General features: G+C 42.3%; 2 protein-coding genes and 2 non-coding genes across 5 annotated transcripts; all 4 read right to left on the reverse strand.

The window, feature by feature from the left end:
* Positions 1 to 2,389: 2,389 nt before the first annotated feature.
* nppcl (natriuretic peptide C-like) lies at positions 2,390 to 3,054 on the reverse strand. Its single transcript, XM_071909652.2, has 2 exons — positions 2,956 to 3,054; positions 2,390 to 2,686 (listed from the first exon to the last, which is right to left on the reverse strand). The coding sequence occupies exons 1-2, from the start codon at positions 3,052 to 3,054 to the stop codon at positions 2,390 to 2,392; spliced, it is 396 nt and encodes a 131-aa protein (XP_071765753.1).
* A 2,712-nt stretch (positions 3,055 to 5,766) lies between these two features.
* Positions 5,767 to 26,848, reverse strand: ncapd2 (non-SMC condensin I complex, subunit D2). 2 transcript variants are annotated; one of them, XM_071908786.2, is made up of 32 exons: positions 26,750 to 26,848; positions 26,230 to 26,349; positions 26,038 to 26,113; positions 25,886 to 25,944; positions 25,619 to 25,794; positions 24,943 to 25,085; positions 24,144 to 24,271; positions 22,401 to 22,524; positions 21,510 to 21,657; positions 21,134 to 21,283; positions 20,857 to 20,991; positions 20,678 to 20,765; positions 19,113 to 19,314; positions 18,478 to 18,596; positions 17,762 to 17,962; positions 17,436 to 17,610; positions 14,940 to 15,024; positions 14,575 to 14,711; positions 13,763 to 13,895; positions 12,621 to 12,696; positions 12,222 to 12,437; positions 11,941 to 12,101; positions 11,014 to 11,125; positions 10,706 to 10,829; positions 10,393 to 10,548; positions 8,573 to 8,750; positions 8,373 to 8,467; positions 8,104 to 8,184; positions 7,293 to 7,476; positions 7,041 to 7,209; positions 6,785 to 6,904; positions 5,767 to 6,091 (listed from the first exon to the last, which is right to left on the reverse strand). In XM_071908786.2, the coding sequence occupies exons 2-32, from the start codon at positions 26,345 to 26,347 to the stop codon at positions 6,009 to 6,011; spliced, it is 4,152 nt and encodes a 1,383-aa protein (XP_071764887.2). In that variant the 5' UTR covers positions 26,348 to 26,349; positions 26,750 to 26,848; the 3' UTR covers positions 5,767 to 6,008. The 2 variants fall into 2 exon arrangements, with proteins under 2 accessions (XP_071764887.2, XP_071764879.2); XM_071908778.2 differs by having other exon boundaries at positions 21,086 to 21,283.
* LOC139919943 (small nucleolar RNA U85) lies at positions 20,297 to 20,590 on the reverse strand. Its single transcript, XR_011785016.2, has one exon. It is a non-coding gene; the product is annotated as a small nucleolar RNA U85 (small nucleolar RNA).
* LOC139919950 (small nucleolar RNA U85) lies at positions 25,203 to 25,536 on the reverse strand. Its single transcript, XR_011785018.1, has one exon. It is a non-coding gene; the product is annotated as a small nucleolar RNA U85 (small nucleolar RNA).
* Positions 26,849 to 26,866: the final 18 nt, after the last annotated feature.

Raw genomic sequence — 26,866 nt, forward strand, 5'->3', positions numbered from 1 at the left:
ACCATACATCCAGGCAGATGACATGCGGCAGCTCCTACTCTCTAACACAGAATAACATGCAGTAAAAGGCATTCCATGGCATGATAACAGTCATGTCACTCGGTCCCAACACTCGGTGGTCTGTTTTATGGCTGCCAGCCAGCGGCCTGGGCATAACTGAGCTGCCACACCGGCTTGGCCTCCGCTTTGCAGCTTAAGGTCAAAGAGGGGAAGTAAAGGTCAGGCTAAGTTTAGACGCTGGCTGGCTGGACAACACAGGCCGTGGCACACACTCTGTACTGTACATGACCCGACTCCGCCTCACACACATCACATGTTCATTCTGTCAGTTTAGATCCTAACCATGCCAACCTCTCCCCACTGTAGTGAGGAAAGTGATTGGGCACTGAATCAGATATCTGGAGGAGGATATTGTGGTCTCTTTAGTTCAACCAGGAAACTCGGTATTCAATACATATGCCACTGTTTTAACAAGTACAGCAAGATTAACGAATGTTATCTATCTGAAAGGAGAGTGTTGTTTAGTTTGCTTTATCTGAAAGTGCACTAAAAATAAAATATCTGAATCGCTATTTAGTGATCTGTGTGTGTGTACAAGGAACATTTACAATCATGTTTTCATGTAAGAGGTGGGCCTTCAGCGGGACTGATACTGCTTGAGTCCTGTAGTAGAGTCCAGTGCAAAGTCTGGAGGGCACTCATGAGCAGTAAATTAGATAAGTAATGGAATGAGACTGACATCTAGTGTTGCAGGAGAAAACTGCATCTACAGCTGTTGGACATCAGTTTGAAAAATCAACCCTAATGCTAAATAGTATATGGGCATATGTTGCAAATTATTTTTCACTGACAAAAAAAAAACATATAACAAAAATAAAGTGAAACATTTTTCTGTATATCCTACTGATATTATTGAGTACAGATTCACTTTAGGCCCCCTTCCACTCAAATCACTGTCATGTAGATGTGTAGATCATAACTTTACTAGTCAGAGGCCCAATTAGGATGTCAACCACACATTTGGGAGATCATAATGAAAACCTGCTGTCATTGTTCTCACTCCTTCTCAAATCACCAAGATCCTGAAGAGTTGACTGTAACAGCAAGAACTCTAGTAGTTTTTCCCTCCTTCCAAGTTCATTTTTTGGTCAATCAATTCATAACCACCTGTAGTCAGATACACCTTGGTTCAATTCTTTATTTTACATGGATTCTACCATATACTCAGTCATCCCCTCCTTCCTCTCTTCTTTTTTATATTCTTCCTCTTCATCTCCTCCTGACTTTCCATTGCCTTTAGGTTTGAAAGAAGCAGTTTCCGTCTCGTTCACAAACTGAACGCTTTCTTGGTACAAGGACGGACAATATGTGCCAGCCAAACATACATTCGTATTATTTATAGAAATATTGGAGAGAATATTGTGAGATTATATTATACGAGAAAGATGCCAAAAGGTTTTTTCCACCCCATCTTCTTCCTGTCCTACACATCAAGATTTTCTGGGAAATTGGATTTTACACCGGGGTGAAACCTGTTTTGGAAGCAGCAGTGGGGTTTAATTAGTGTATAACAGCCAAGTGAGATACAAGATACAATACAGCCACCCATACTCCAGTGTGATGGAGCGTTTAATTCAGCTCCAGGGGCAAAATTGAACTTCCTCCAGCAGCCACTGGCAGATTTAAAGACGCAACACTGGTAACGGAGGTAAAAATATCTGCCATGAGAAATTGGAGTTCCAGTTTGAAAGGAAAGGCACAAATCGAGATGATGCGTGTCAATACAGAGGGAACAGATTGGGACGTGTAGGATAGAAGTGGCTGACAACCAAAGATTTCTATGAGCATAAACCAGACCAACACAAATGTCAAATCCATTTATTCATGCAAATTATAAGTAAACATAAAAACAACAATGAAAACAAACAGGTGGAATTACAGGTGCCATCATTTTCGTAAAATATCCACGTCCATTACACATGCTTTTACAAACTGACCCTGGCCTACAGAATTAACATTTATTTGTCTAGACACGTTTACACAAAGTTGGAAATACATAAAGTGCCAATTTACTTAAAAAACAATTCAAATATGATCATTTTATGTAAACAAAGCTCACGTGTTCTTAATATTCAGTTTGATACTTATACATGGAACAACCTACAGCTGTCCCTTTACACAGCAGGAATAGTGTAAAGCATTTGATCTATGGTATCTATGCTAGATGAAACCACATTAGCGATACTGCAGGTATACACCATACTACATGTACTTTGCACTCCTGCAAACACCCTTTACTGCATGTGAATGCCTTTGCATGTGTGTGTGTGTGTGTGTTTCCTTATATTCTATGAAGGATGCCGCCAGTCTTTTCTTACTCTTTCCTCCACTAACAGCCCAGTCCGCTCATGGACCCGATCCGGTCCAGTTTCAGGCCAAAGCATCCCCGGTTCCATCCCCTCCGTGACCGGTCTGGTTCCGCTCGCTTCTGATTGGCCAGGGCGCCCTTCAGCAGGCGGAGCCAGGGGGTCTCGCCCTGTGCTTGTAGGTCGGCCCATTTGGGAAACTCGGCCACTTTGACCCCGGAGGTGAAGGCTGACGGTTCCTCCGGCTGACTGCTCAACAGGTTCTCCAGGTCATCCAGGGTCAGGAGGTCGTTGTACCTCTCCAGAAACTGCTCCATAAACTAGAGAGGGGGAAACGAACGAGGCAATACAATTTAATTGTCAGGCACGGTACGAGGGAGAACGCTAATTCAATCAGTGATACATTTCATTACTCCTTCCTCTCATCCTTTCCTGCTCTCCCCTCTCCCTCGCTCCCTCCCCCCCTTTCTCTGCCCCATTCTATTCCCTCCCTCATCTCTTTTATCCACTTTTCCTCCATCCACTTGTCTTCCTTTATTTTCCCCCTCAGCCCCCCACCCCCCTCCACCTCTCCTCCTTTCCTCTGTACCTGCACAGCATCAGGAGAAGGGTGCAGAGCGCGAGCCTCTGTGTTCTCCAGCGGTGCCAGCAGGAGCAGAGTGGCACAGAGCAGCACAGGGCGCAGCATGGCAGCGGAGAGCAGGGGCACGACGGACTGGAGCAGAGGGGCTGGACACACACTGGCTGCACACACACACACACACACACAGGAAAAAATAACGCAGGCAAATGAAAGTTACCGATGCAAAAGCACACATGATTTTGAAACATTTTGAAGGAAATTTGTCATGAATGTAGTTAATGACATCCAGCAAATCAACGTCTTCATGGAAATTGTTTTATTTTTCACGTCCGTCTACTTTCTTAGTCTGTAAACTACAGTACATCATATCTTTCTAAATTGTACAAATATGTTATCTTGATAATGTTGAAATAATTCACTTTATTTTGGAGTTTGTGTATAACTCCAAAACTGCTGCATGAAATATTTATTCTGTTTCAAAAAGAAGTAAAATCTTAAGTGATATCCTGTAGACATAGCAATGGATTTTACCATTTTACAGAGAAACAGTATCTGAGAAATGACAAATGACAAAAAGCTTGAGAATTCAGAATTTAACACTAAATTGTGGTTCCATTACATTATTTTGGTGATTACACTTAAGCTTTCGTTTAGGTTTAATGCAGCATGAAATGTCGAGATGTGTGATCTAAATCAGAAAAATCAAGTTTTCATAGTTTAAACAATACATTTCTATTTCATAAAATATAGTTTCTTATAAAGATATAAAACTGCATGCTGCTCCTTCTCTTAGCAATCTGAAATAAGCATCATCTCCATATTTTGCCATTTGAAACAAAAGTATAGGTAATTCAAAAATGAATACTCACCTTTTCTTGTTTCTTTTCTGTGAAAGCTCTGGCTGTCTTTTGCTCTTACAAGCTCTGCTCCATCTCCCTCTTTCTCTCAGCTACCTCTCACTTGTTGGCACCTGCTGAAAGCATCACTATCTCTCCGCTTGGCCCCTCCTACTTCCCTCTCTCTCTCAGTGATGGAATTGAAGGGATGATTTTGCTCCTCGCGTCTTTGTTCACTTGGCAGAGGTTGAATGTTGGGGTATCAGCTGGGATGCTGCAGAGGTTTTGTAGAGCCAGAGAGCCCCCACTCCCCCCCCTCCTCCTGTTCACTAGAATGATGTCATAGCCTTGGAGAGAGCGACTGTCATTGCCAAGGTGACCAGAGGAATCTGGAGTGTGTGTCACCTACATGCCATGTTCATGCCACTGGACTTCACATACTAAGGTCAAAGGGCAACAACCGGCTGATGGCTTGTCAATGTGAATAGTGAGTTATGAGATGCACGATTGTATTGTTTTTTTTGTCTCATTAGATTATACAATACCACATTATCATGCAGATAACACCCACTGAACATCCATGACACCCACCGACCACAAAAATAATTATGAGACTCGTCTGAATTCGAGCTGGCAGCAACTCCTCGTGTAATTCTTTAATGTATAAAATAATGGATTTCAGCTCCTCATCTCTAGTGTCCATGTATTTCACGGGGCCGCTACCTACAATAGAGACTTCTGTCATGGAGTTATCTGAATCACACTTTTTCCATGTGTGGTAACCATGCTCCTTATGCATATTAGCCTCACTCTTTTCCCCCTTTGTCTATGTGGTCTTTCCCAGTGTGTGTTGACCTCTCTTCTCTGCTGGGTAAGTTACAGTCTGTCAGTGCCATCTGCTCCCTGTACCCCCTGCCGCCAAATTGCCACAACACTAGCAGGAACAGCACAATCCGACACACAAACCTCAGAGTTCAGTGGCCTCAGATTATTTCCAGTACATAAACCCTTGTAATCCCAAATGCACTTCACATAGTCAGCGTGCATTGATGTCTTATTATGTCAATGAAATTATAAATAGCTCATTGATTTTATATTTCTATACCCAGCATGGAGAAGTAAGTTGAATCCATCTTTCTATAGTATTTAAATAGCTAAAATGTACACACTTAGCATCCGCTGAATACATTCAAACTTCAACTCAGATTTGTGTGTGGATAAAGCCTAACTGGTGAAACAATCATAAAATGATATTGTTATCCTACAGTTGGTAAGTGTCTTTACATAATATATCAATCACAAATACAGAGGTGCACCCCTTGTCTTTTAGGAGAGGAGAATGTGTGGGAGAGAGTGGGCGAAAGGAGAGAGATTAGCAACGAGGGGAGGGGGGTTAAACTACAATGCATGTGATGTCAGTGCAGAGAGGAGCGCTGTAGGAGGAAAGTAGGCGGCTGAGAGGAGGAGGATGGGAAGGAGAAAAGCAGCAGGCAGAAACCGAGGGGAGACCTACAAAAGAGATTGATTACAGGAGGAGCGGAGGGCAACTATGGAATAGCAAATGTGGCAGACTGAGCCAGAAAAAAAGAAGAAAAAAAAACACTGTTGGAAATAAATAACATATTGCCATGCTCAGTGGTGAGGAACAAAAACTGAAAGCGTTTCACGTGTCTGATATAGACTAAAACTCAATATGACAGAACATGCAGCGAGAGAGGAGAGAGGAGCAGAAAAAGGGAAATTAAGTGGAGAAGCAAGTGGGGCAGTAACACTGTCTAGGCAAGCTGCGACAGCCATGAACCACCGCTGTCCAAACACATAATACAAGTAGACATTCAACGCTTCTAGTAATGACAGTATAAATCTACTTGACATAACCCACCAGACACCCAACCCTTCACATATTTGTTAGCGTCAGCCTCTAGAGCTTTCTTCAGTGTGCAGAGGCTGGTGAGTGATTAACCTCAAACTGAGACAGACAGTAGGGTTCCTGTCAAACCAGAACCAGGTTTATTAAAAAAAAAAAAAAATGTCTTGATACTAAGTCATTGCATACAACAAGTCATGAGACTACTTTAGTGTGGTGCCAAGTAGCAACATCTTAAACGGATTTAAAAAAGTAAAAATAGAGAAGTAAAAACACAACAATTAGAGACACTTCATTTCAGACAGACGATTACAGGTGACATACAGATATAAGCCAAAAACAAGAGAGGAAGGAGATCAGTGTCTGAGACGAGCTCGTCGGGAAGTGCGGGCGATGGGCGTAGTCACTTTGGGAGTCTCACTCTCTGCCATTACAGCATCTGGTTGAAAACAAGAGAAGATTATCAGAACTCGAAACAGTCACATGGACTCCAAGGATGATTTCCACTAGTCTTGAAGGCCTGCGAGCTGTCGCAATGAGAAATGAATCCATGAATGCTTTCATGTACACTTTGATTTTAAGGCAGACTTTCACTGAGTCCTAATGTTGCACATATTAGCCAACGAAATTGTCCAAAAGTCAAAGAAAAAAAGTGACATACTTAGGGTCAAGGAAAATGACTCAAGTACGTAAACAGAAAACTTTAATTTCTTCTGTAAATACTATTCAGAAAGTCATGTAGTGAAACACACTGGGATTGTTATATAAAATATACTGTCTGCCACCATGTATAATTTAATTTCAACTTAGGGCTCGGTCCACCAGTCCAAACATTCTGGTCTGAACTTTGTTCCATTTACCCTGAACAGCATATCACTGCCTTGTGCTGAATGAAATAATTTCTGTGTGTAACAATTAAAGCAATTAGAGTACAATAGATTTCTGTTCTCTATTTATGTCAAATACCAAGTACATTGCTTAAGAGGCAGTTTAAGGAAATTCCATTTAAATATTCCAACCTACAATTAATAATGGGGAAAAACAAATTGAAATTGTAAAAATTTTGATTTCCTTCAAGAGCAAATTGATGCCAAAATGAGGAGTGGTGAATGAATGAAGTGACTACACTCACCTTCTTCATCCTCCTCTTCATCACTGCTGAAAGTGATGACGGGTTTCTTGGACTTCCGGGATTTTTGGGGAGTCACAAAACTCTCATCACTGCGACTGGAAACGGACGGCTTTGCTTGACCTGCATCAGACAGAAAAATGGTTATTTTGTCCAAGGGTGGAGATTAAAATCACCAAATAAAGCAACAGAATTTTTCTACAAGTGTATCTGCCCACAGCAGCGCCGTTGAAAGTCAAAGGCTGATGTGTGTACTCACCTCTCTTGGACCTAGTCCGGCCTCTGGCGGGCAGTGGCGTACGCAAGACTGTCTTCTCACTGGATCCTCCTTCTTTCTGGTTCTCCTCCTCCATCTCAGGGCTTTCTACATTCTCCAGCCCCCGCGTGTGAACCGCCGTCAGCCGCTTTTCAAATTCGTCCACCTGGGCCTGGGAAACCAAAGTTACTGTCAGTAAAAACAACCAAAGATTACGCTATAATACAAACAATGAAATGGAAAAATTTGTAGCACCTTGAGCTGGGGTTTGGCCCCACGGCGGAGCCGGGCGGTGATGGAGAGCAGAGGCTGGTAGACTCCAGGCTCAGTCAACTTGTCACTGTAACACTCCCAGCATTCCTGCAGCCTCTTAAGACCACGCTCACACATGGACAGCAGAGACAGAGACACGGCCAAGTCACACCACTGACGCTCCGTCCTGAGGAAAGGGGCAGAGTGCAAGAGTTAGAGGGGTGGAGAGGAGGGATGAGAAACCAGGAAAATGCGATTAGAAAGAATGTGAAATGCATAGTAATTCAAGATCCAAGACAAAGACCTCATTGTTCGTGAAGAGAGCATTGACCTAGCATTGGGGGGGGGGGGGGGGGGGGGGCAAATTTCATTTTCCTGGACCCTGGTATGTCTGATTCACTTTGCCATTGTGTAATATAAAATGTCCTTCCTATGAGGTCTGGGTATGGATTGGTGAGTCAGAGGCAGACTGAAGCCTGGCCAGGCCAATTGTACTGCCTGAATGCCTCAGCTATATAGGAGGACAGTTTCAATGATGAAGTGAGAATAGGAAAATGTCAGTGAATGCAGGTGATAGGTGAAGCACATCATTTTCTAAAATCCACTTCTGAACTGTGAACTGACTTTCATGCTGGAGCTCCATCAACACACTGGAAAAGCCAACTAATTACCCACACATCCACCCACGTATCATACAAATGAAATGGTGCAGGACAGAGTCATGACAGCAGTCAGTGTTGAGCTCAGGCAAAGTATAAGAGAAACAGGGCAGAGGTATGAAGATGAGATAAGGAGGAGGAGGAGATGTGCTCACTTGGCAGTCCTAAAGCGCTGACAAAGTTTCTCCACCAGAGATTCGGTCTGCCTTTCTTTGGTGATGTAGGAGAACAGCTGCCTGAAAAACACATAAAATAAGGCATCGACACAGCTCTCAGAATAGCAAGGAAGTCAATTTTCCTCTCAACTGGTTCTTAACCCAAGTCACGATTTGTCCCAAGCCTGCCAAGTCCTCCGCAGGGTGGATAAACCCTTTGTGGACAGAGACAGTAGATGCAAGTAGACAAACAGACACATGCAACTCACTTCATGATGGTATTGAAGTCTTCCGCGCTCATGCCTCTCTCCGGATCAGACAGTCGACTGATGATGTCTGGGAGCAGATTGTAGATTGCATTGTCCTGAAGAGTAACGCCATCCAGAGAGAAAGACAGCATGAGAAACGCTTCCTAATTATTTGATGTCACTCTGCTGAGACCTTGTTCAGTGTCAAGGGGTGTGTGTACCTTGGAGGCCAGCTCATTGAAGAAGTTGAGGGCCAGGCTGGCTATGTGCGGTTGGGGGTCAATTAGCAGCACCGCCACCTCGCTGACTTGACCTTTAACCTTAAGCACATCTTTAAGCACCAACTGAGTTAGCACTGTCACCGCTGTCTGCCTCACTGATGGAACTTCGTCACTCAGCCTAGGAGAGAAGAAAATGTTAAATTAGTGGTGGCAACGTAGGTCAATTTTTTTTTACTTAGGTAAAAATTTATGCCACCTGGTTATTCGTTATTATTCAGTCCCAAGCAATTAACATTTCTGTAAAAGACCTGAAATTAGGCAGATTGTTACTGAAACCAAACACCTGTCACTGCCTCAGCTGGAATACAATGGAATTGGACAGACAGTGCTAGGGCAATCTGATGGCATTTTGAGACCAATTTAGATTTACACAAACTCCAAACTACAGAACAAAAGAAACTCATTAACCGTTTATGTTGTAGAGCAGGACTCTTGGCAGAGGATCACAAGCTTGGCCATGGCTTACGCTTTATCTAAAACCACGGCTACATACTTCCACATGCCAATGTAGAGGCTTACAACAACAATGAACAGGGTAATTAATTCTTAATACGCTTATCAGGAGGCTCCAGGGCAGCAGGTTTGAGCAGAATGAACAGAGTGGAGGTGGTCGTGAGTGGGAGACAATTAGGGAACACTATGAAATACTTATCAGGTAGAAACACTAGGAGGGTAATGACATACTATAAAAGCACAGAATGCTTTACACATCTGAAACACCTCAATGTGAGAATTATCAACCATTATAATTAAAACCACACTTCATAAAACAACGGAAAATAACTTCCTTGATTCAACTTCTAAGTGGGCTATATGGTGCCAACGTAACTTTGTGCAGGACAAATGAACAGAAATCATTAAACGTTTTCAAAATGAAATTCCCTACCACAGTGTAAAGCCTTGTAGAACCTTTGACTCCAACCGAAATTATCCCTTTCTGCTCACCCAACCACTCCGTATAATTACAACACACTACTCACTGGTTCTGGTCACAATTCGCAACACACTAGTAATTAAGCTGCTCGATGTCTAAAACTGCCCTTGTTAAAGGCAGTCTAAGGCTCCACCCCAGTTCACGAGTAGGAGTGGGTTCTCTGCAAGCCATGATGCGCTGGCCCGTTCCTATGGTAACTACAGAGGTCAGAATACAAGAGCAATATCAGAGTTTGCCAACACAGATCATCTCAAAGTTTGCTCCCCATTAAAAACTCCTGATGGAAAGGGAACTTTTCCCATCATGTGGTTCAGTGGAGCATCGTGACAGCAGCAACACTTCAGTGGCTGAAAGGAACAACACACTGAGACAGGTGGTGGGGATCTGGATGAGGATGGCTCAAGTGTACAAGCATAGGGGGAATGTTGGCTGAAATGAAACATTATTTACAATACACCCACTCAGCTGGGCCATGAGGCATAGCGTGTTCCTTATAATCTTGGAAAAAAAACAACCATTGGATATTATGATAATGTGCATAGTGCATCGAATTGGAGATGAGGCAATTAGTCTGGCACTAAATCTCCGACACCAGATATAATTATGCATGGTGAAAAAAAAGCTACTTTATTTGACTATCATTAGCTGTATGACTTAATTACAATACAAACACGCCATTAATTACTGCTCCCTTATTGACAAACATGAAGAAAGTCTTTGTCTTGTGGGTGTGTGTTTGGGTGGGAAAGATGTGCATGAGCAGTTAATGTGACAAACTCATTTTAAAAGCTGGGCTGATCAAGTTGAATGTGTGCCATTCTGTTACCTGGCATAGAGGTTCTGCGTCCAGGGCTCCAAGATGTTAGGGAAGCGGACTGTGAGGTCTCCGAGGGCTATGATGGCATTGGCCCTGACAACAGGCAGAGTAGAGCGCTCCAGCACAGTGAACAGCAGGCGGATATGCTCTTCACACACCGACGGGCTGACATAAGGGTTAGAAAGTATTTAGAGCAATGTAGATTAGGATTTCCCATACCAGTGAACAGTTGGGGGAAACCTAGAGGGCCTACGAGACACCTCAAAGCCCATATTAATGGGTTTACAAGGGGGAACATTACTAGGAAAAACAGTGTTTTTACCTGATCATCATGTACTGAGAGAGTGCCAGACAAGCAGCAGTGGTGAGCTGTGGGTGGGAATAGCGTCCTGGAGAGCTGCAAACTTTCACCAGCAGGGGCAGGAACGCACACAGCAGGTTCTCCTCTAAACAGCAGAAAACAGGGATATTTGAAGATTTTCAGTAATATGTAAAAAAAGAAAAAATCTTCTCATCAGCAAGACCCTATGTGAAGCACTGAATGAAGTGGGTGAGGAAAAGTGGTTTTCAGATACAGCTTAATGTGTGGGAGGAAAGAAAAGACAAAAGATAAAATATAGTTTTCATTACCAGCCAGTAATTCAGTCTCGCAGATCTTTCTGATGAGCTCCGCCTCTGTATCTTCAGCAGATGCACCAATCAACCCAAGCTCCTCCTCCACAGCACTCTCATTGGCTGCTTGCTGTTGGAAAATCATATTTAAAACTTGACAAAATAACCACCCTAATATCCGTAGAAAGCATCTCAGGAGCTTTCTGATAGCACTGTCTACTGTTTTAGGTTTTAAGAACTGGTGGCTCAGTTGGCTAAGGTGCATACCATGCGGCTGTGACGCCCTGGGTTTGAATACAGCCTGGGACCTTTGTTGTATGTCTGCAATATGCCCAAAAAATTCTCTAAAGAAATGAGTAAATAAAATAAACTACAACTACTACTTCTAATGCTAATTAAGGAGACATTCATCTTCCTATTCCCTGGTGGCAGAACAATTATGAGCTGTCAATCATCTGACAATGTCAACAAAATCTCACTAAGCCCTCCCACTGAGTAAAGTGTCAATCTGATTGTCAAAATGATTCTCGCCCTCCAGGAAGCCGTATGCGCTTCATTTATAACTTTAAAGTAACTGCAGAACTACTGTCAAAAACAAGCCATTAGCATTAGGCGTGACAACGTCCGTCATAGTTAAAATATATCCTAAGCAAATACTGATTCACACAGACACCTGACCCACCTCACACAGTAACTATAGACTGAGCAAATACTGATTCACACAGACACCTGACCTACCTCACACAGTAACTATAGACTGAACTTAAATGATACTAAAGAATCTCACTACTGAAATATGGATATAATATATGGATAATATATACAACAATGTGCAGATCAAGGGAAAATGAATAGCAAATAAGTGCGTTGGCGCTTTCTAGGTCTCTGCAACTTCATTAAAAATGCTCATGTTTTAGAATGCGTTCTTTACATTTCCCATTGTACCTTAGCTTTGCTGGAAGGGCCTTTCTCTTTCTCCTCCCTCTCCTCTGTCTCTCCTCTTCTCCTCCGCAGCTCAGAACTCACGCTGCGCTCCAGGTGGGACACCTGCCAGAAAGCCACGCAGCCACACAGCGCCAGCAGCTGGGCCAGACGCACACAGTTCACTACAGGAGAGAAAGACGCATGGACACGTGATTAACAGCACACTGATAAGAGTCGCACAAAGAGAAAGCAAGGAACGTGGAGACACTGATCACACAATGTCAACACAAACATCAGCTCACCTTGCTCACTCTGCTCATCAGAGTCCTGAGATCCACCTTGCAATTGGCTAGCATCCTTGTTGACTTCCCCACCTTCTGCAATCTGATCTGATAAGAGGCGGGCACTGCGCTGGAGGAGGCGGGAGCACAGCTGGTCGGGGGATTCGGCCAGGAAATAGAGGAGACGGACAGCCTGTTCCATGAAGCTCTGCCAATATGGGTCTTCCATCACCACACCTGGAGCAAGTGCAAAAAGAGGTAGTCAGTGGAAGAAACCAGTGGTTGAGACCTAGAAGTCAGCTAGACAAATGGAGCGCATGTTTCTCACCAAATTGTGGAGGATATATACACTGCAGAAGCTTATTCACAGCAGTGGGAGCAAGGCTCTGAAAACAAATGTGTGCATGTGTCTGCATTTACCTTCAGCGATGGCCTGTGTGAGGCAGGTGAAGAGCTGATGGTCCTGGGGCAGTCTGAACGGAGCACCCTTTGATTGCTGGGGGAGAGGGGTACGGTAGTGAAGTGCATGATATTAACATTGTGCATTAACAATTGTTGGTGTTCTCTATGTGCCATATGTTTGCAAGGTTCAATGCTAAGTCTTTTTAACACTTCCCCAACCAGGCCAGAAGGTTCTACTTGCCCCCAGTGTATTTGGAGTAGTCCAGCAGGCAAAATCAAAAAATATCTACTTTTACATACATTTAAGTCATTTATTACAATAAAATGTGCAATACTGACACTTCCTACTTTATTTTTCTCAAATCCACAAACTTTCAAGGATTTTCAAGGCCTGTAGGAATGACAAAAAAGTAATCTTTGCACAACCATGTGTATGCGCCAGGTGCATCAGAGGAGGACAAAGTATAAATCTGTAGACTCCCGCACACTGTCTTCACTTACAAGACTTTTATTAGATTTAATTTCATTTAATAAAAAGGCCTGTAGGAACACAGCTCAAATTCATCCAGCTTGCCAGTACATTAATGTGAGCTGACAAGGGGTTGTTGTCTACCTGCTTTGCCAACATATGGGCTAGGTATTGCCAGCTCTTGATGTGGACATTGAGTGTGTGCTTGGGGTAATTGTAGGTGATTTGTAGGTTAAAAAAAGAGGCAGCTCCGATACAAATGAATACAAATAATAACTACAGGAAAAATTACAATAATCTATCCTGTAAAATGGTATAGGATTGATACATCATTTTCAACCCTAGGAAACTTCCACAAAGAAACAGCTTTTTTATTTCTGCTTGTAATTTTTTTCATGTCCACTCCGCACAACTCTGACTATTTCCAAGGAGTTGTCCCAATCTCTAATCCAATTGGGTAAAAAAAAAAAAAAGCACTACAGAGAAGAGAATGCACCAGTGGAAGAGCAGAAAGGCAGAGATTAATAAGCTTTTTAATGCATGACAACTACTACTAAGTCCAGAAGCTTTTTTGGGTGCTGGTCCGACTGGACAAGTGATTGGCCAATCAACAGGCTCAAGTCAATACCTTACTGGCCCCGGGGCCATCAGGCAATGCTTATTGACAAACTGGTTTATTATGTGTTCTTACCCTGACATGGTCAGTAATGCTGCAGATGGTGATAACAGCGTCTCTGGCCAGAAGGAAGTCTTCAGTCACTTTCTCTCCCAGAGCCACCGAACAAAGAGTGTCCAGATTGCTGAGCACCACCTCCCTCTCTGCCCTGTTAAAGGCAAATACACATTGATGTACAAGCAACAGGCAGTCTTGCGAAGAGGCTTAAAAATTTATATTCTTACTGCACCAAGTGATCATCTGGTCGTGCACGCTGAAGTACTGAACAACTCTGCCCTACATCTCCATTTATCACCCCAACTACTGTGAGCTGGCCTTGCCAGTCGTAGCCTGCTGCCCAGATAATGTGTGTGGGAGGCTAGGTTAGGAGCAGCACATAAGATTTAATAGGTTATGAATGCTGCCGGCTGGATGAAGAGAGGCAACAGTGTGGGTGGACTGCAGATAGTCTCTCTCTCTCTACTCTCGCTCACTCTTCCCTACAGCAGCGGCAGTCTTTGAGGTAGATTGAGGGGGAACATTTAAATATATAAATATATATGTTCAGTGAAATGCACTGGCAAGGGGCCTAGAGTTATATGGTCGTGACTTCGATTACAATGAAGAGGAACTGGGGCTGAGCTCATATTCTGACTAATGAGAGGATTTGTTGAATGTCAGACAGCTGAGGCAAAGCCAAAAAGCCTCCCTGCCCAGCCCTCTCATTCAGTAAACTTGCGTAAGCCCTCTTCACAGGGCAAAAAAGTGAATTTTTCATATGAACATAATGAAAAGAAGTCATATACAGACAAGCTGCAATGGCAGATGTAGCCATGTATGTGCCTTACCGTGCAGCCATGCCCAGCAGTAGCACTGCAGCTCGTCTGTAGAGGCCAGGAGTTTCTCGTTTCCCGGTAAACCTCTCCCACAGGACCTGCACTACAGTGGACTGGAGAGTGCTGTCACTGCCAAAGAACTCCTGAACCTAGAGAGACATGGATGGAAGGTAAGGACACCCAACTGTTTTAGTGCCAGGCATTTAAAAATACATTAGACTTAAAGGAAACCTAGACTATACATGTTATGTCTATTACAAACATTATGTCTTTATGGAAACATTATGTCTAATATTATGAAAAGTTATGTTTCTATAATTGACAATCCGGTGCAGGGAGGCAGACTTGCTAAGAGTAATAAGAGAGGTGTAACTCACTATCTCCTCTAGGCATTGGATCGTTCCCAGGGATGCATCCACCATCAGCTCAGAGAGATTGTCCACAAGAGTCTGGGCTTTGACCCTTATTAAAAGAGGAGACAGTAATTTTTAAAGCAGAGTACAGAGTAGTGTCTCAGACTTGCTCCCAAGAGCCAACTTTATTCCACTCTTAAGTGTCTCATTGTATATATGGTACTATTTTGTACACATAATAGTGCACCAAGCAAGCTGGCCAACTAATTGTAAGTATATTCACATGAGTAACAAAAATATTTTTTTTAAAACCACAATGCAAAGATCTTCTACAGCCAAATTCAACTTAAGCAACCAAAAATGAGACTTCAGTCCTCTATACCTCTGCAGCATAATAAGGCATACATTTTGTACAAATTGAGTCTGTTCTTTGAGTAGCAGAGGTGGGAGTAAGTCACACATGTGCAAGTCACAAGCAAGTCTCAAGTCTTAACCTTCAAGTCTCAAGCAAGTCTCAAGCAAGTCCCAAGTCACTGTGTTTAGACTCAAGCAAGTCAAGTCGAGTCACTGCTAAACGTCAAGCAAGACAAGTAAAGTCATTGCTCGGGTCAAGCAAGTCACCATGAAAGAAGTGCTTAAAACAAGAGAGAAAGGGGTACAGTGGCGAGCCATGTCATGAGAAAACTGCACCTGTTAGTTAGTTAGTCTCTACAACTAGGGATGGGTATGGTTAGGATTTTATTAATACCAATACCACTATTGATACTGCTTATCGATACCAATACTTATCAATACTCTTTTAAGTGCAAAATACATGTTAAAAAAAATTATCAGTACTACATTTATATTAGTTTGGGCAAAAAATATTTAACAAAATTGTTTTGTTGATAAAATGAAATAGATTGTTTTCTCAGACAAAACATGATGATGGGACCAATTGGTATAGATACTGTAAATGTCTGGTAGTTGTTGATACTTAAGAAATTTCTGTTTCTGTTGGTCTTCACTAACTTAATGGGAATATGACTGTAATATAGTGTGTGTCCACCAATCACTAGTTATATACCTTTGTGAGCTGCAGGTATGTTTTTCTTTTCAACCTCCTTCCTAAAAATATAGGCTGCTCTGGTTACATTAGGTTACACTACTGACATTTTAAAATCACTTATTACATTAAAACAGACATACATGATAGCATATAATATTGGTATGCTATTTCATCTCTAAGCATTTTGTCATTTTTCCTTTCATTAGGCCTTCCATTGACAGTTTTCAACAGAGGATAGTGAGTGACGTTAAAATAGAGAGTTGAAATGACTGATATTAGGTGTGGAGGGTGACTAGCATGTCTGGATGATCATGGCAGTTTTGAAATCTTTATCCAAGACCCTTTGAATGTTGAAATAGATTATTATACCTGCAACAGTTTCCCACTTTGTATTTATTATGCGGCACAAGTGAGTACCTACTGTATAGGCAACTGTTCAAATTGCACGAAAATGAAACATAGTAGCCTATTCTATCTGATGATTACTATTTTCTGCTGTGGATTGGATTGTGTATACTAATACATCCATTAATTTAGAACACTGAAATTTTAATCCTCATCAAGGAAAAATACCATCTTGTTTGCCTGATCTCGCAGGATTGCATTTGTCACACAGTTGATTAGAGAGAGGGAGAGACCATTTTGCTGTGGTTGAGTTACATTGACTTTGAAGTTGTATTACTATGGAAATTTAACTATACATCTTCACATTTTAGCTTCAATCTCCCATAATCCTCTTGAAGTGAGTTTTGATGATGTCATATGAAGAGAGAACATACTCTGGGCTCCTCATCTATTAGTTTACATTAACTGCCACCATACAGTGATGTGAAGATATTTATACAACAAAAGCTTTTTACGGTGAAAAATACTGTGGCATTTTATATTAAAGCACATTGTTGTATGAGCAGTGCTTCTGTGTATTTATGCAATGTGCTACAAGCTACGTTTATTAATGGTTCAGTTGCTAATGTTACCTAGCAAGCCAGGCAGCCTAAAGATAATGTGTTCTCCACAAAAGAGACTATGGCAGCTGATCAAATAGGAAGCCAGAGAGCCGAGATCACATTAAAATAAATGTATAATTAGCTGAGATCACATTAAAATAAATAGATAATTAGGCCTATATGTCATCGCTACAAATACGCTGCGGAACTGTACGAATCTGTACTTGTTTTCTAAGTGAAGGCTCTTCATACTATCTTATGCAGTGTTTCTTATGTAATTTTATGCAGCTGTGGTGCTTTGGGGGATAATTCTAGTTTTGTCTGTCACTGTTTGGGTCCAAATTATGCTTCAAGTTGAGTTTGTAATGCTAAAAATCTTCTAATTATAACAAATTACTTCTAAAACATTTGGACAACATATTTTTTTCTTTCTCTAGCAGTAGTGGTACTTTCCTTGTTGTGGCGGCGTACCACTGCCAAATGAATAGAGGAAACAGTGATGTGTGTGTGTGGCACTTTACTGACCTGGTGGTGTCTCCCTGGGGGTTAAGATAGAGGCGCCTGTAGGCCTGCACTACAGCATCTTTAATGGCAGCGTCAGTTGACCAGACCAGAGGCAGCATCTTCCTCACCCCGCTCAGAGAGTCGGCGACACTGAACTCACAAACTGTCACACAAAACTGCACCGCCTCCTGGACCACTAAAAACACAAAGCTTCAGCTATAGTGTTTACATACATCAAATGGTTATTTCACTTTATTAGATAAATTCACATGTAATAATGCAACTGATTTTGAATTGAAAATGTCAATTTTGAATTGGTTTGCACACGTCAGAATTTGGCCATCTACCTGAAGTGGTTTTCCAGTAGAGCATGGTGTTGATGATAGAGATGGCTCTCTCCACTTGTAAGGCAAAACTTTCTGTATCTCTCAGGTACTGCACCAGCATCTCCTGCTTCTTCAGCTCGCTATCCTCCCCCTCTTTCTCCCCCTCTTTCTGGGGGGTTGGGGGCAGATTCTGGCTGAGCTCAGAGGTGTCCTCATCAGAGCCTGAGGGAAATATGAGTCATAGTGGAGCCGGTTTATCTGAAACTAAAGGATTCAGCTGATGGACCCACTTTCCATTATTGCTGGAATTTAAGAAACAAAATGCCGGAAGATATCGGATGAACTGAAAATAAAATAGCACAACCCATGACTGCTTGTAATTGGGACCAGTAATTAGTGACGATATCAATTTGTCCAATGCACTGACACACGGTTAGGAAAGTTAATGAAAATAGTGTACCACTTACTAGAGGGTTCTGTATTTGAGAGGCTTGGTTTGGGTGGTATGGTTTGAGAAGTGTAGAGCACACAGTATTGTAAAGCCTAGATATTAGTCCGTTTTAATGAACTGCGAGCTGAAAGATCATCCGAGATGAATTTACTCCAATCCATAGGAAATACAAATTGAAAATCTTAAATGTGTTCAATCATGCTTCCATTAAGGCTCATAGTGGAGAGCACTTATGGCGAGTACCTCTGGATAGAAATGCGTCAGGTGAACTGAAAGCAGACTTTACCTTTGAAGAGCAGAGCCAGTGTGTCCATTAGGGTCTCAGGGGTGAGAGTGGACAGAGAAGAGAAGATCTCCGACTCTGGGAAGCAGCTGTGGGCTCTTAAACAAAGGCGCACAGCATTCCTGTAAAGAAAAAAAAGAAACACCAACACATTGCTGGTTAGTTAACAGCAGTTCAGTTTGACTTTCTCTTGATACAGCTTTATCTACCTTGCTCGTCCTTGCTTGTGTTGTATTAAAATCTCATGTGTACTTCGCTTTGGATAAAAGCGTCTGCCAAATGGGAAATTGTAATCTACGCAATGCATACAAATACATTTTAACCCAGCCAGCTGTGTGATATGCACAGTAGCACAATCTTTTCAGGGTGCTTGCTAAGTGCAGCTGAAAAAACAATGCATACAAAGAGCGTCTTTGAGTATTTCAAAAAGCGCTATACAAATAAAGTATTAAAGAGCTCACTGCACACTAATACACATCAAACTGAACTCTTAATTCCCTTAGCATGAGTTATTTTTTTTACTTATTGAAATAAAAAAGGAAACCTAGATGAAAGCAGAAGTCTGTACAGAAACAGTCTTCAGTTAGAGAGGCTTCAGTTAACCTTGAGACAAGGACAACGCTGCAGATCAGCATCACCTGTACTTGTTGACACGGAGGAACTGAGCAATCTGCACTGCGGTGGCTCTATCGTCTTCTGCCTCCTTCACTTCTTCCACACCCCTCTCCTCCTCCTGCTGTTCCTTTTCTCCTTCACTTGTGGGCTCCAACTCGGCCCTGACAGTGACAAGTAGCTCAGGCTCCATGGCGGCCCACAGCTCAGATGCTTTAATCACTGCCACTGGCAGAAAAAAACAAAAAAGAAGAGGAAAAAACTTAAACTTCAATCAGGATGACTCGAGTTAGAAAAAACATTTTCAGAGGAACAACTGACTAAGAAAGGGACTCAAAAGAAAAGAAATCAGTTAGCGGTCAGCCTGAATGACATGTCTATTATTCAAAGGGTAAGAAGCATGCAGGGGGAGGGTAGGAGAGGAAGAGTTTAGCTATACAGGATAGTGACTGGCAGTATTACATCGTGATGCAGGGCTCTAGAGTGCCACCATTTGGTCACATTTTGCAACTTTTCCTGGTGTGCCACTTAACTTTTTCTTTTGTTTGATACAATGTTTTGTGCTTTCTAAAGCTATTAAAAGAATGAGAATGTAGGAGATTTCTGAAAGGCTCTTCCATTTTAGAATGGCCATTGCCATTCAGGACTGCTGTCACATAAAAAACCTTGGCCTCTCTGTATATAATGAAGTTCTTTGGAAACTGTCTGATGAATGCAATTTTGGCCAGGTAAAGCATTCAAGTTAGCAATTCCTAACTAGATATAACATTACAGTGAACAGATTCGTCTACACAACCAAAAGCAGGAATTCACTGAATTAAATGCATTTCACTTTGAAAGAGATTTAAACAGAGTCATAATCAGCCACAGGCAATATGGAGAGCTTACTCTCGAATGCAGCATTAGTTTCAGGCAATGTTTCTCCACAAATCCAAGTACTGTTGGAATCAAGGAATTGAGCTTCGGCATGGAGGCTGACAGGCATGGCAACAGATTTTAACATCATAAAATGGAAATAGTGTGCCACCAAAGTATCTGCTGATGCCACCAATGAAAATGTTGGTGGCTCCAGTGGAAAGTGAGTCTGAAGCCGTGTGATAAAACTTAAAAAAAAAAGTTGGATTAGAAAGTTACATTTAAGAATTTGGAAACAACTCTCTTCAAAGAAAAAGCAGAGGCAGGTCTGGTCTGTCCATGAGTTTCTGATTGTGGCCCTCAGATTACCAAAGAAGCAGCTCATGGCTGACTGAACAGCAAAGAGAGCCGAGTGAACTTCTTGCCTCTAAAACACACTCACACACACACACTGTCGGCATCCTCCCAGTGATTACTCCACTATAACTTTAGAGGAATAATTTGGGTGGAGCCAAGTCACTGTAGGCAGGCCCTTACAGCAGAGCAGCAAACCTTCGCTACACTGCCAAGATTACCGGCCAAACAAGGCAAGAAGAACCCAACCCTCTTGTTCAGTGAGCTCGCATTCGCCTTGGTCTCATCACTGGGCAAATTGTGAATCGAGCAGGAAGAAAAACTAAACTAAAGGAGTAGGTGGAGAATACATTTTTGAAGAATCACAGGGTTTTGTCTTTACCAGGTGCTTTTCCCTCCAGTTTCTCTTTCATCTCTCTGAGTTTAGCTGTCTCCTTCTCCAGAGGTTTCTTCAGATCTGCACTGCTTAACTGGGAGACACACAGAGATGTTCCATTCAGCTTGAGACACCTGAAAAAAAGGTTTGCTATTGTAGCTGTAAACTGTACTGGTTTAAGTTACCTTGCAGCTATAGGGGTTGTGTGCAATGAAGGCTGCCAACAGCTGGATGGCGCTCTTCACCACATTTATAGATTTGTCCATCAGCCTCCCTACAGCAAGCCCCATCACCTCACTGTACCTACACAGGGGCAAAGCCTAAACACATAAGGACAGTTAGTTTCTATGACCAGGAGAGACTTAATTCTCATGCCATTTACAGACAGACACACTATAACTGAGGAAAACCTACTTTGCTGTTGACGATGCGCGTGTAGACCTGCAACACACGTGCCCTGACGTGGGAGTGTGTGTCATGCAGATGTTCCTGCAGCGTATCAAAGAAACGGTCGCGGTCGGCTTTAACGGACTCGTCCAGCCCGTCTCCACACAGGACCCTCACCAGGATCTCTCCCAGCACCTCACACACTGCGACACGCATGCTGTGGCTCTGGATAACAGGGGGAACAGACAGAAGGATATGCTTAGCTGCAGGTTAATTATGTCAGTAAGCTACTACATTTTGGTTTCTACAATGATCATGGAGCCCTGAATAAGGAGTGATGTATAGTACCACTTCTATGACAAAACTTGCAATAATAAGTGAGGATGTGCGTGTGAGCAAGAGGAATGCATTTTATAGTCAGTAGTTGTGAGATATACGTGTTCAGGTGTACCTCTCCTTCCAGGTGTGTGATGAGTACACTAATGTTGGGGATCATGAATTCAGGCACCAGGCCACTGAGCTCAGAGAGGAAGGAGGCAAAGGCTTTGACCCCTGACCCCTCTCTGGCGAGTTCTTCACTCGACTTCTGACCAATCTCCCTGAAGGAAGAGGGAAAAGTTGACAAGACACAGAACATGGACATTTTGAAATGAACTGATCATCCAAGCATGTAGTCTTGTGTAGAGCATGGGACTAGGACTGAAAGTTATGCCAAAAATCTACAGGGAGTGGACAAAATAACAGGAAGAACCACATGAAAAAAGGACTTAGGCAACTAAGTCACAATTACATTTGAATGCCAATTATCAGTATGTGTAAGCTTTAAAAGATAAAGACTATATATATATATATATATATATAAAGACTTTTATATGAAAATTTTTTAAGCAACTAATAAGCTGAACGAAAATAAAAAAAATACCTAATTGCGATTATTTTGACTGATATTGCAATTGCGATATGATTTGCGATATTAGAGGGAATGATAATTTTTACATCATTATTCTCATTTTCATTGAAAAACGTATTAAAATGATTATGGTGTGATTTTTGCGGGGATCTGTACCAAAGAAAGATGTTTTCTTAAGTCTGTAGAATATGATGTGTAGGCCAGGACATCTCTGCAGCACGACAATATTTAATTTAAAATGGTATTTTGACACACATTTCGCCTTTAACAAATATTGCGCCTCCTGCGATTTGAAAATTGCAGTAGGCCATATTGCGATTTCGATAAAATTTCGATTAATTGTTCAGCCCTACAAAGTATGCCAAACAGAGAAACGAAAAGAAGCTCACAGACAGGGACAGAGAGACACGTAACATGGACATAAGTACTGACCTTATTACTTCTCCTATGATAGCCCTAACTCCATATTCTGTGCTCCACACAGACACAGCCTGGGCAAACACACTTGACAACTGCTCAAAGTGTTGCAGCAGCTGGATCACCTTTACACTTGCACCTGCGGGCAGAGATAAGGGAGTGATGCACTAGTGAAAGTTGAAGCTTATTAGAACCCCATACTAGCTATATACGCCTATAGCCCTGTATGACTCAGGCATGTGATTGGCAAAGGACAAAAAAGCAGGAAAATATACGGAGCTCAGAGCACGGCGCGGCAGTAGTGAAGCCATGGGTGGTGCAGTGTCCGGTCTGGATTTGGGGTTTGGTTGGTGTGGCTGCTCTTTGCTGTCTCCCTGACCCTGATTCCCTCAATCTCTTGTTGCTATGATACTGATAGAATGGACATTAACTTTAAAAAAAAAGGTGATCGTACAAAATATCATCCATAATATTTATTATACAATGGCCTGGCTGAATAATTTATTCTGATTAGCTGGAGGGGTGTTGGTCATTTCAGATAACCACATGGCTCTGACATAGCTCCTTATCACAAGGATGCCAGTTAGGAGATGGGCATCACTTTTATGGCATCAACAACATCTTTAGCAAAACCAGGAATACACTTATTTCAGCTTTATTAACCTCCGTTTGGCTCTGTTAAACAGATCAGTGCATGTATTCAGAAGTTACAGGACTGATGGCTGTCTATAGGAGACTTTTTAAATGACTATATTCAGTTTAACTCAAAGATAATATATGATAGGCTGCACCACTGCAAATTATTTAGCTGAAGCTAATATTTAGTTACGGTTAATCAAACAACAATAGATAGCTACATATTCCTTCACTCTCCTTGCCCTGCTAGGTAGCAATAGTTACACTAGGCTATAGTAATTTCAGTTACAACGATGGCTCGTGTGAAAATGACAATATTTCCGTCTGTTTACTAGTTAAATTCACCTAAATTTGTTGCTTTATCACTCACATTGGGCTGAAAATAAGACAGAATGTCTAGATGATTCTTTCTCGACAGTTTCACAACCACCTGTCAGCTACGCGGCTCAAATTGAACTGTCTGTACCTGTCATTTGACTGTGTGTTGGCCCAGCTTCCCGGTTGGGTGGAGTTTTCCGTTTTTAAGCACTGTGATTGACCCGAAGGTCCAAACACCGCCCAGCCGGCAAACTATGGTGTTAAAACGAAATGAACCCGTTGTTTAAACGCTCTGTTTATTTTTTCAGAACTGGAACTTCGTCAAATTCACTCTCGGGACGCTGTTCTGATGCTTTTTTCCTCTGTGAAAAGATACAGGGCTAGTCAAAAAATATTCCCGACCGGTCCACAGTTAGAGCGGCCCGATGTCCCGATGGCCAGTCCATCCCTGAATGATATGTTTTTACAGATCTGCATGATTCACGTGGGTCACATTTTCAGGTTGGAAAATCTGGAATTCCGGATTAATCCAGAAAAATCACATCGCTGATGACTAGAAGAGGTCTGGTAATGTAGTTTTTACCAGAGTGATTCAGTTATTTCAATCCTGCGTGGATCAACATAATTTGTGGATATCGGTGTGTGTCTCAGCAAACTCCAACATCCTGTCAATACTTTGTGAGGTAAATGTATTACAGAATCTGACAGGAATTATACACTCCCTCAGTAATTTATGCGAGTAATAAAGTAATATTAATTAATGTTGATTCAAATTCTTCTTCTCTGCCATAGTGAAAGACTAACCCAGGAGGTGACTGTACTTCTTGATCAGCACCCCCAGCAGGTGGATTATGCCATCTCTGGTGGGTTTGCTCTTCACATGGCTGATGGTTGGGTTCTCAAGTAGTTTATAGCAGCAGCAGGTCACGCAGCTGAGGGTAAGAAACACAAAACACAGGATTAGAGGTTCTTTCATTTTGTGATGGAGTGCAGATCCAATTCTACAGCCTGTGCCTATAAAGGTTCTGTATCCACCAGCCAAACAGATGACCGGGGGACGTGTTTGTGCCGGCTGTTGCTAACTGACCATTGAAAACGGTCCCAAAACATTTGAAGTACTCTTCTACCAAAAGTTACCATTGTTAACTTTTATCTCCCAACTACATGAGTGCAAAAATCACACTAATCTGTCAGCAATGTGAGAAACACACACAGCATATCCTCTTCTACTGAAAATAAAAAGCCAGCACTGTGAAGAGAAGTTCCACACATAACATGAAGCAATCTTAATTTGTTCTGAGTCAACCTAAAGAAAGTGTATGGTTGAGTAAACATCCCATTGATCTAAGATCTCTAATCCTATTGAATTAAGCTTCAGGTACACACATTTCGATCCAAACCACATGGTGTGGCATCATTATTGGGGAGGCAAAAATCAATTCCGTGCCAGTTCCTATTAAGGCCACAATGTTATCATTACTGGACAGAGATACAGCTCTTCGTTCTGATCCGGAGCAGTGGAATATCACACAGAACTAATTGAGTTAAGTCAGGTAAGTCGAATCTTGTGCCCTTGCCCAGAGCTCCCCAGACGGCGGAGTACCTGATGAACTCTTCCTCCACCAGAGAGAGGTTCCAGAGGGAGCGGATGTCCAGCTGGAGGAGCTGGACGAGGGCCTGCAGCACCCTCTCCCTCTCAGAATCCCACTGCAGCAGCCCTTCTCCAGCCTTGCCCTTTTTACCACCCTGCACAAGACAGACAAAGCCTGATCACTTTCATAATTTCAGCTACTCAGAGATTGGACTGTGAAAGTCTTGAACAAGAATATAACATTTATAATAAAGCGAATAATGCTGTATGAATGCCCTCAGATTACCAAAGTCTAAAGTTCATAGCTGTCCAAGGCTGTCAACACAGAGACTATACCCTCCTGCCAACTGATACATATACATTCAAACAAAACACATTCAAAGACAAACAATCACCCACGCACTGTTTGAAGCCTCCCACATGTCCAATCCCATTGCTGTAGGGAGGGCATTTGATGAAGAAGGCTACAGGTTAAATGTGGGTGGGCCCTTACAGCAGTGCAACAAAACTCCGCCACACTGCCAAGACTACCCACCAAGCAGAAGGCTAGAGAGCACAATCTCTTGGCCTGACTGGCTCACACTTGCCATGATCTCATCACTGGGCATTTAAATCAGTTGAACACAATAAATATAAGCTACTATCATACCAAACAACATTTCTTAGACATGTCCTCCAACAACCATACCTTTCCAGTTGCTGTGACGATACTCTGTCTATAGGAGTCACTCTCAAGGGTCTCTGTGAGTTTGCAGAGTAGGAACACGCTCATTTTAACTGCATTAAGTTGGTCTTTGCGGTCTGCAGCCGAGACAGAGGTGGAGAGGAGGAGCGACGGCAGGGAAACAGCCAGGCTACTAACCACTGAAAGGAAAAGAATTAAGACAATGCATGATTGCCCCAACACTGATGTTTTCTCCTAGATTCAAACTTCACAAAAATCCAAAAGACTAACCTTGTACCAGCAACTCCAGAGTATCCTCTTTCACACTCAAGTCCACTGTGTTGCAATGCCTTAAAAAAGAAAATAAACAGATACCGGTTTTGCACTTTTTCAAATACTGATAGCAGCAACAGGAGCAAAGACGAGGATATATGAACACTCACTGTAGCACACTGTAGCCCGTGTCAAAGTGCTCCAACATACACAGAGGCCCCTGGCTTCTCAACGCTGCCTTGAAACCTGCGTGTATGAGAGGGAGAGAGCTCAACACAGAAACACGCCAGCCCGATTTAAGATGTTACAGAAAAGTCTAAACAGGCATAACATAATCATAACATAAACAGTTAATTACTTACTGTTGAGATGAGAAGGCAGCTGTTTCGGGGAGACCACATCCTGGACAACGTACTGGTTGATCCCCCCGGTCTTCACCAGGTCACCCACGCACACAGGTACAAAAAAGTCCCACGACATCCCTTTGTCCGCAAAAAAGAAAGAGGAATTTACTAACAACGATAGCTAGCGTTAACTTACATCAATTGTAAACTGTTAGCTAAAATCCTGCCGGAAAACCTAACGCTACATAACGTGGTATAAACCGTTCGAAAACGTTAGATAAAGTGCACAAGAAAATATTAGCCAACTTGCCGTTATGGCTGGCCAACTTTAACGAACATTTTACGTAAACCAACAGTAACGTTACCATTTTTGTTGTAGATTAGACAGCTAACATTGGCTAAGTTAGCAAGCTAATAACAGCGCACTCGTTAGTTGTGTTATTTCTACGCAACAACTTTAAATGTAACGCTAACTTGATCGACAACTATGTGTCTAAGTATAACTAATTACGTTTTCTGGGCAAAACAGTATGCTTACCAGTAATGTCTGCAGTCCTGCTAGCCACAATTTCGGCCTCCGAAGACAAAGTTGTAGGCTGCTCTAGCCACCGTCTACAAACGGTTTGAATCCAAAGGTTTTGAAATCCGTCTCGAC

The sequence above is a fragment of the Centroberyx gerrardi genome, chromosome 12 (genome assembly GCF_048128805.1).
Source record: "Centroberyx gerrardi isolate f3 chromosome 12, fCenGer3.hap1.cur.20231027, whole genome shotgun sequence".
Lineage (NCBI taxonomy): Eukaryota > Metazoa > Chordata > Actinopteri > Beryciformes > Berycidae > Centroberyx > Centroberyx gerrardi.

Coding starts and splice junctions, on each gene's coding strand:
- ncapd2 (XM_071908778.2), bottom strand. CDS start 26,347: ATGTCGTGGGACTTTTTTGTACCTGTGTGCGTGGGTGACCTGGTGAAG. Junction 26,114..26,229: donor GCTGCCTTCTCATCTCAACA/GTAAGTAATTAA, acceptor TCATACACGCAG/GTTTCAAGGCAGCGTTGAGA. Junction 20,766..20,856: donor ACAACCCCTATAGCTGCAAG/GTAACTTAAACC, acceptor TGTGTCTCCCAG/TTAAGCAGTGCAGATCTGAA.
- nppcl (XM_071909652.2), bottom strand. CDS start 3,054: ATGCTGCGCCCTGTGCTGCTCTGTGCCACTCTGCTCCTGCTGGCACCG. Junction 2,687..2,955: donor CTTCTCCTGATGCTGTGCAG/GTACAGAGGAAA, acceptor CCCCCTCTCTAG/TTTATGGAGCAGTTTCTGGA.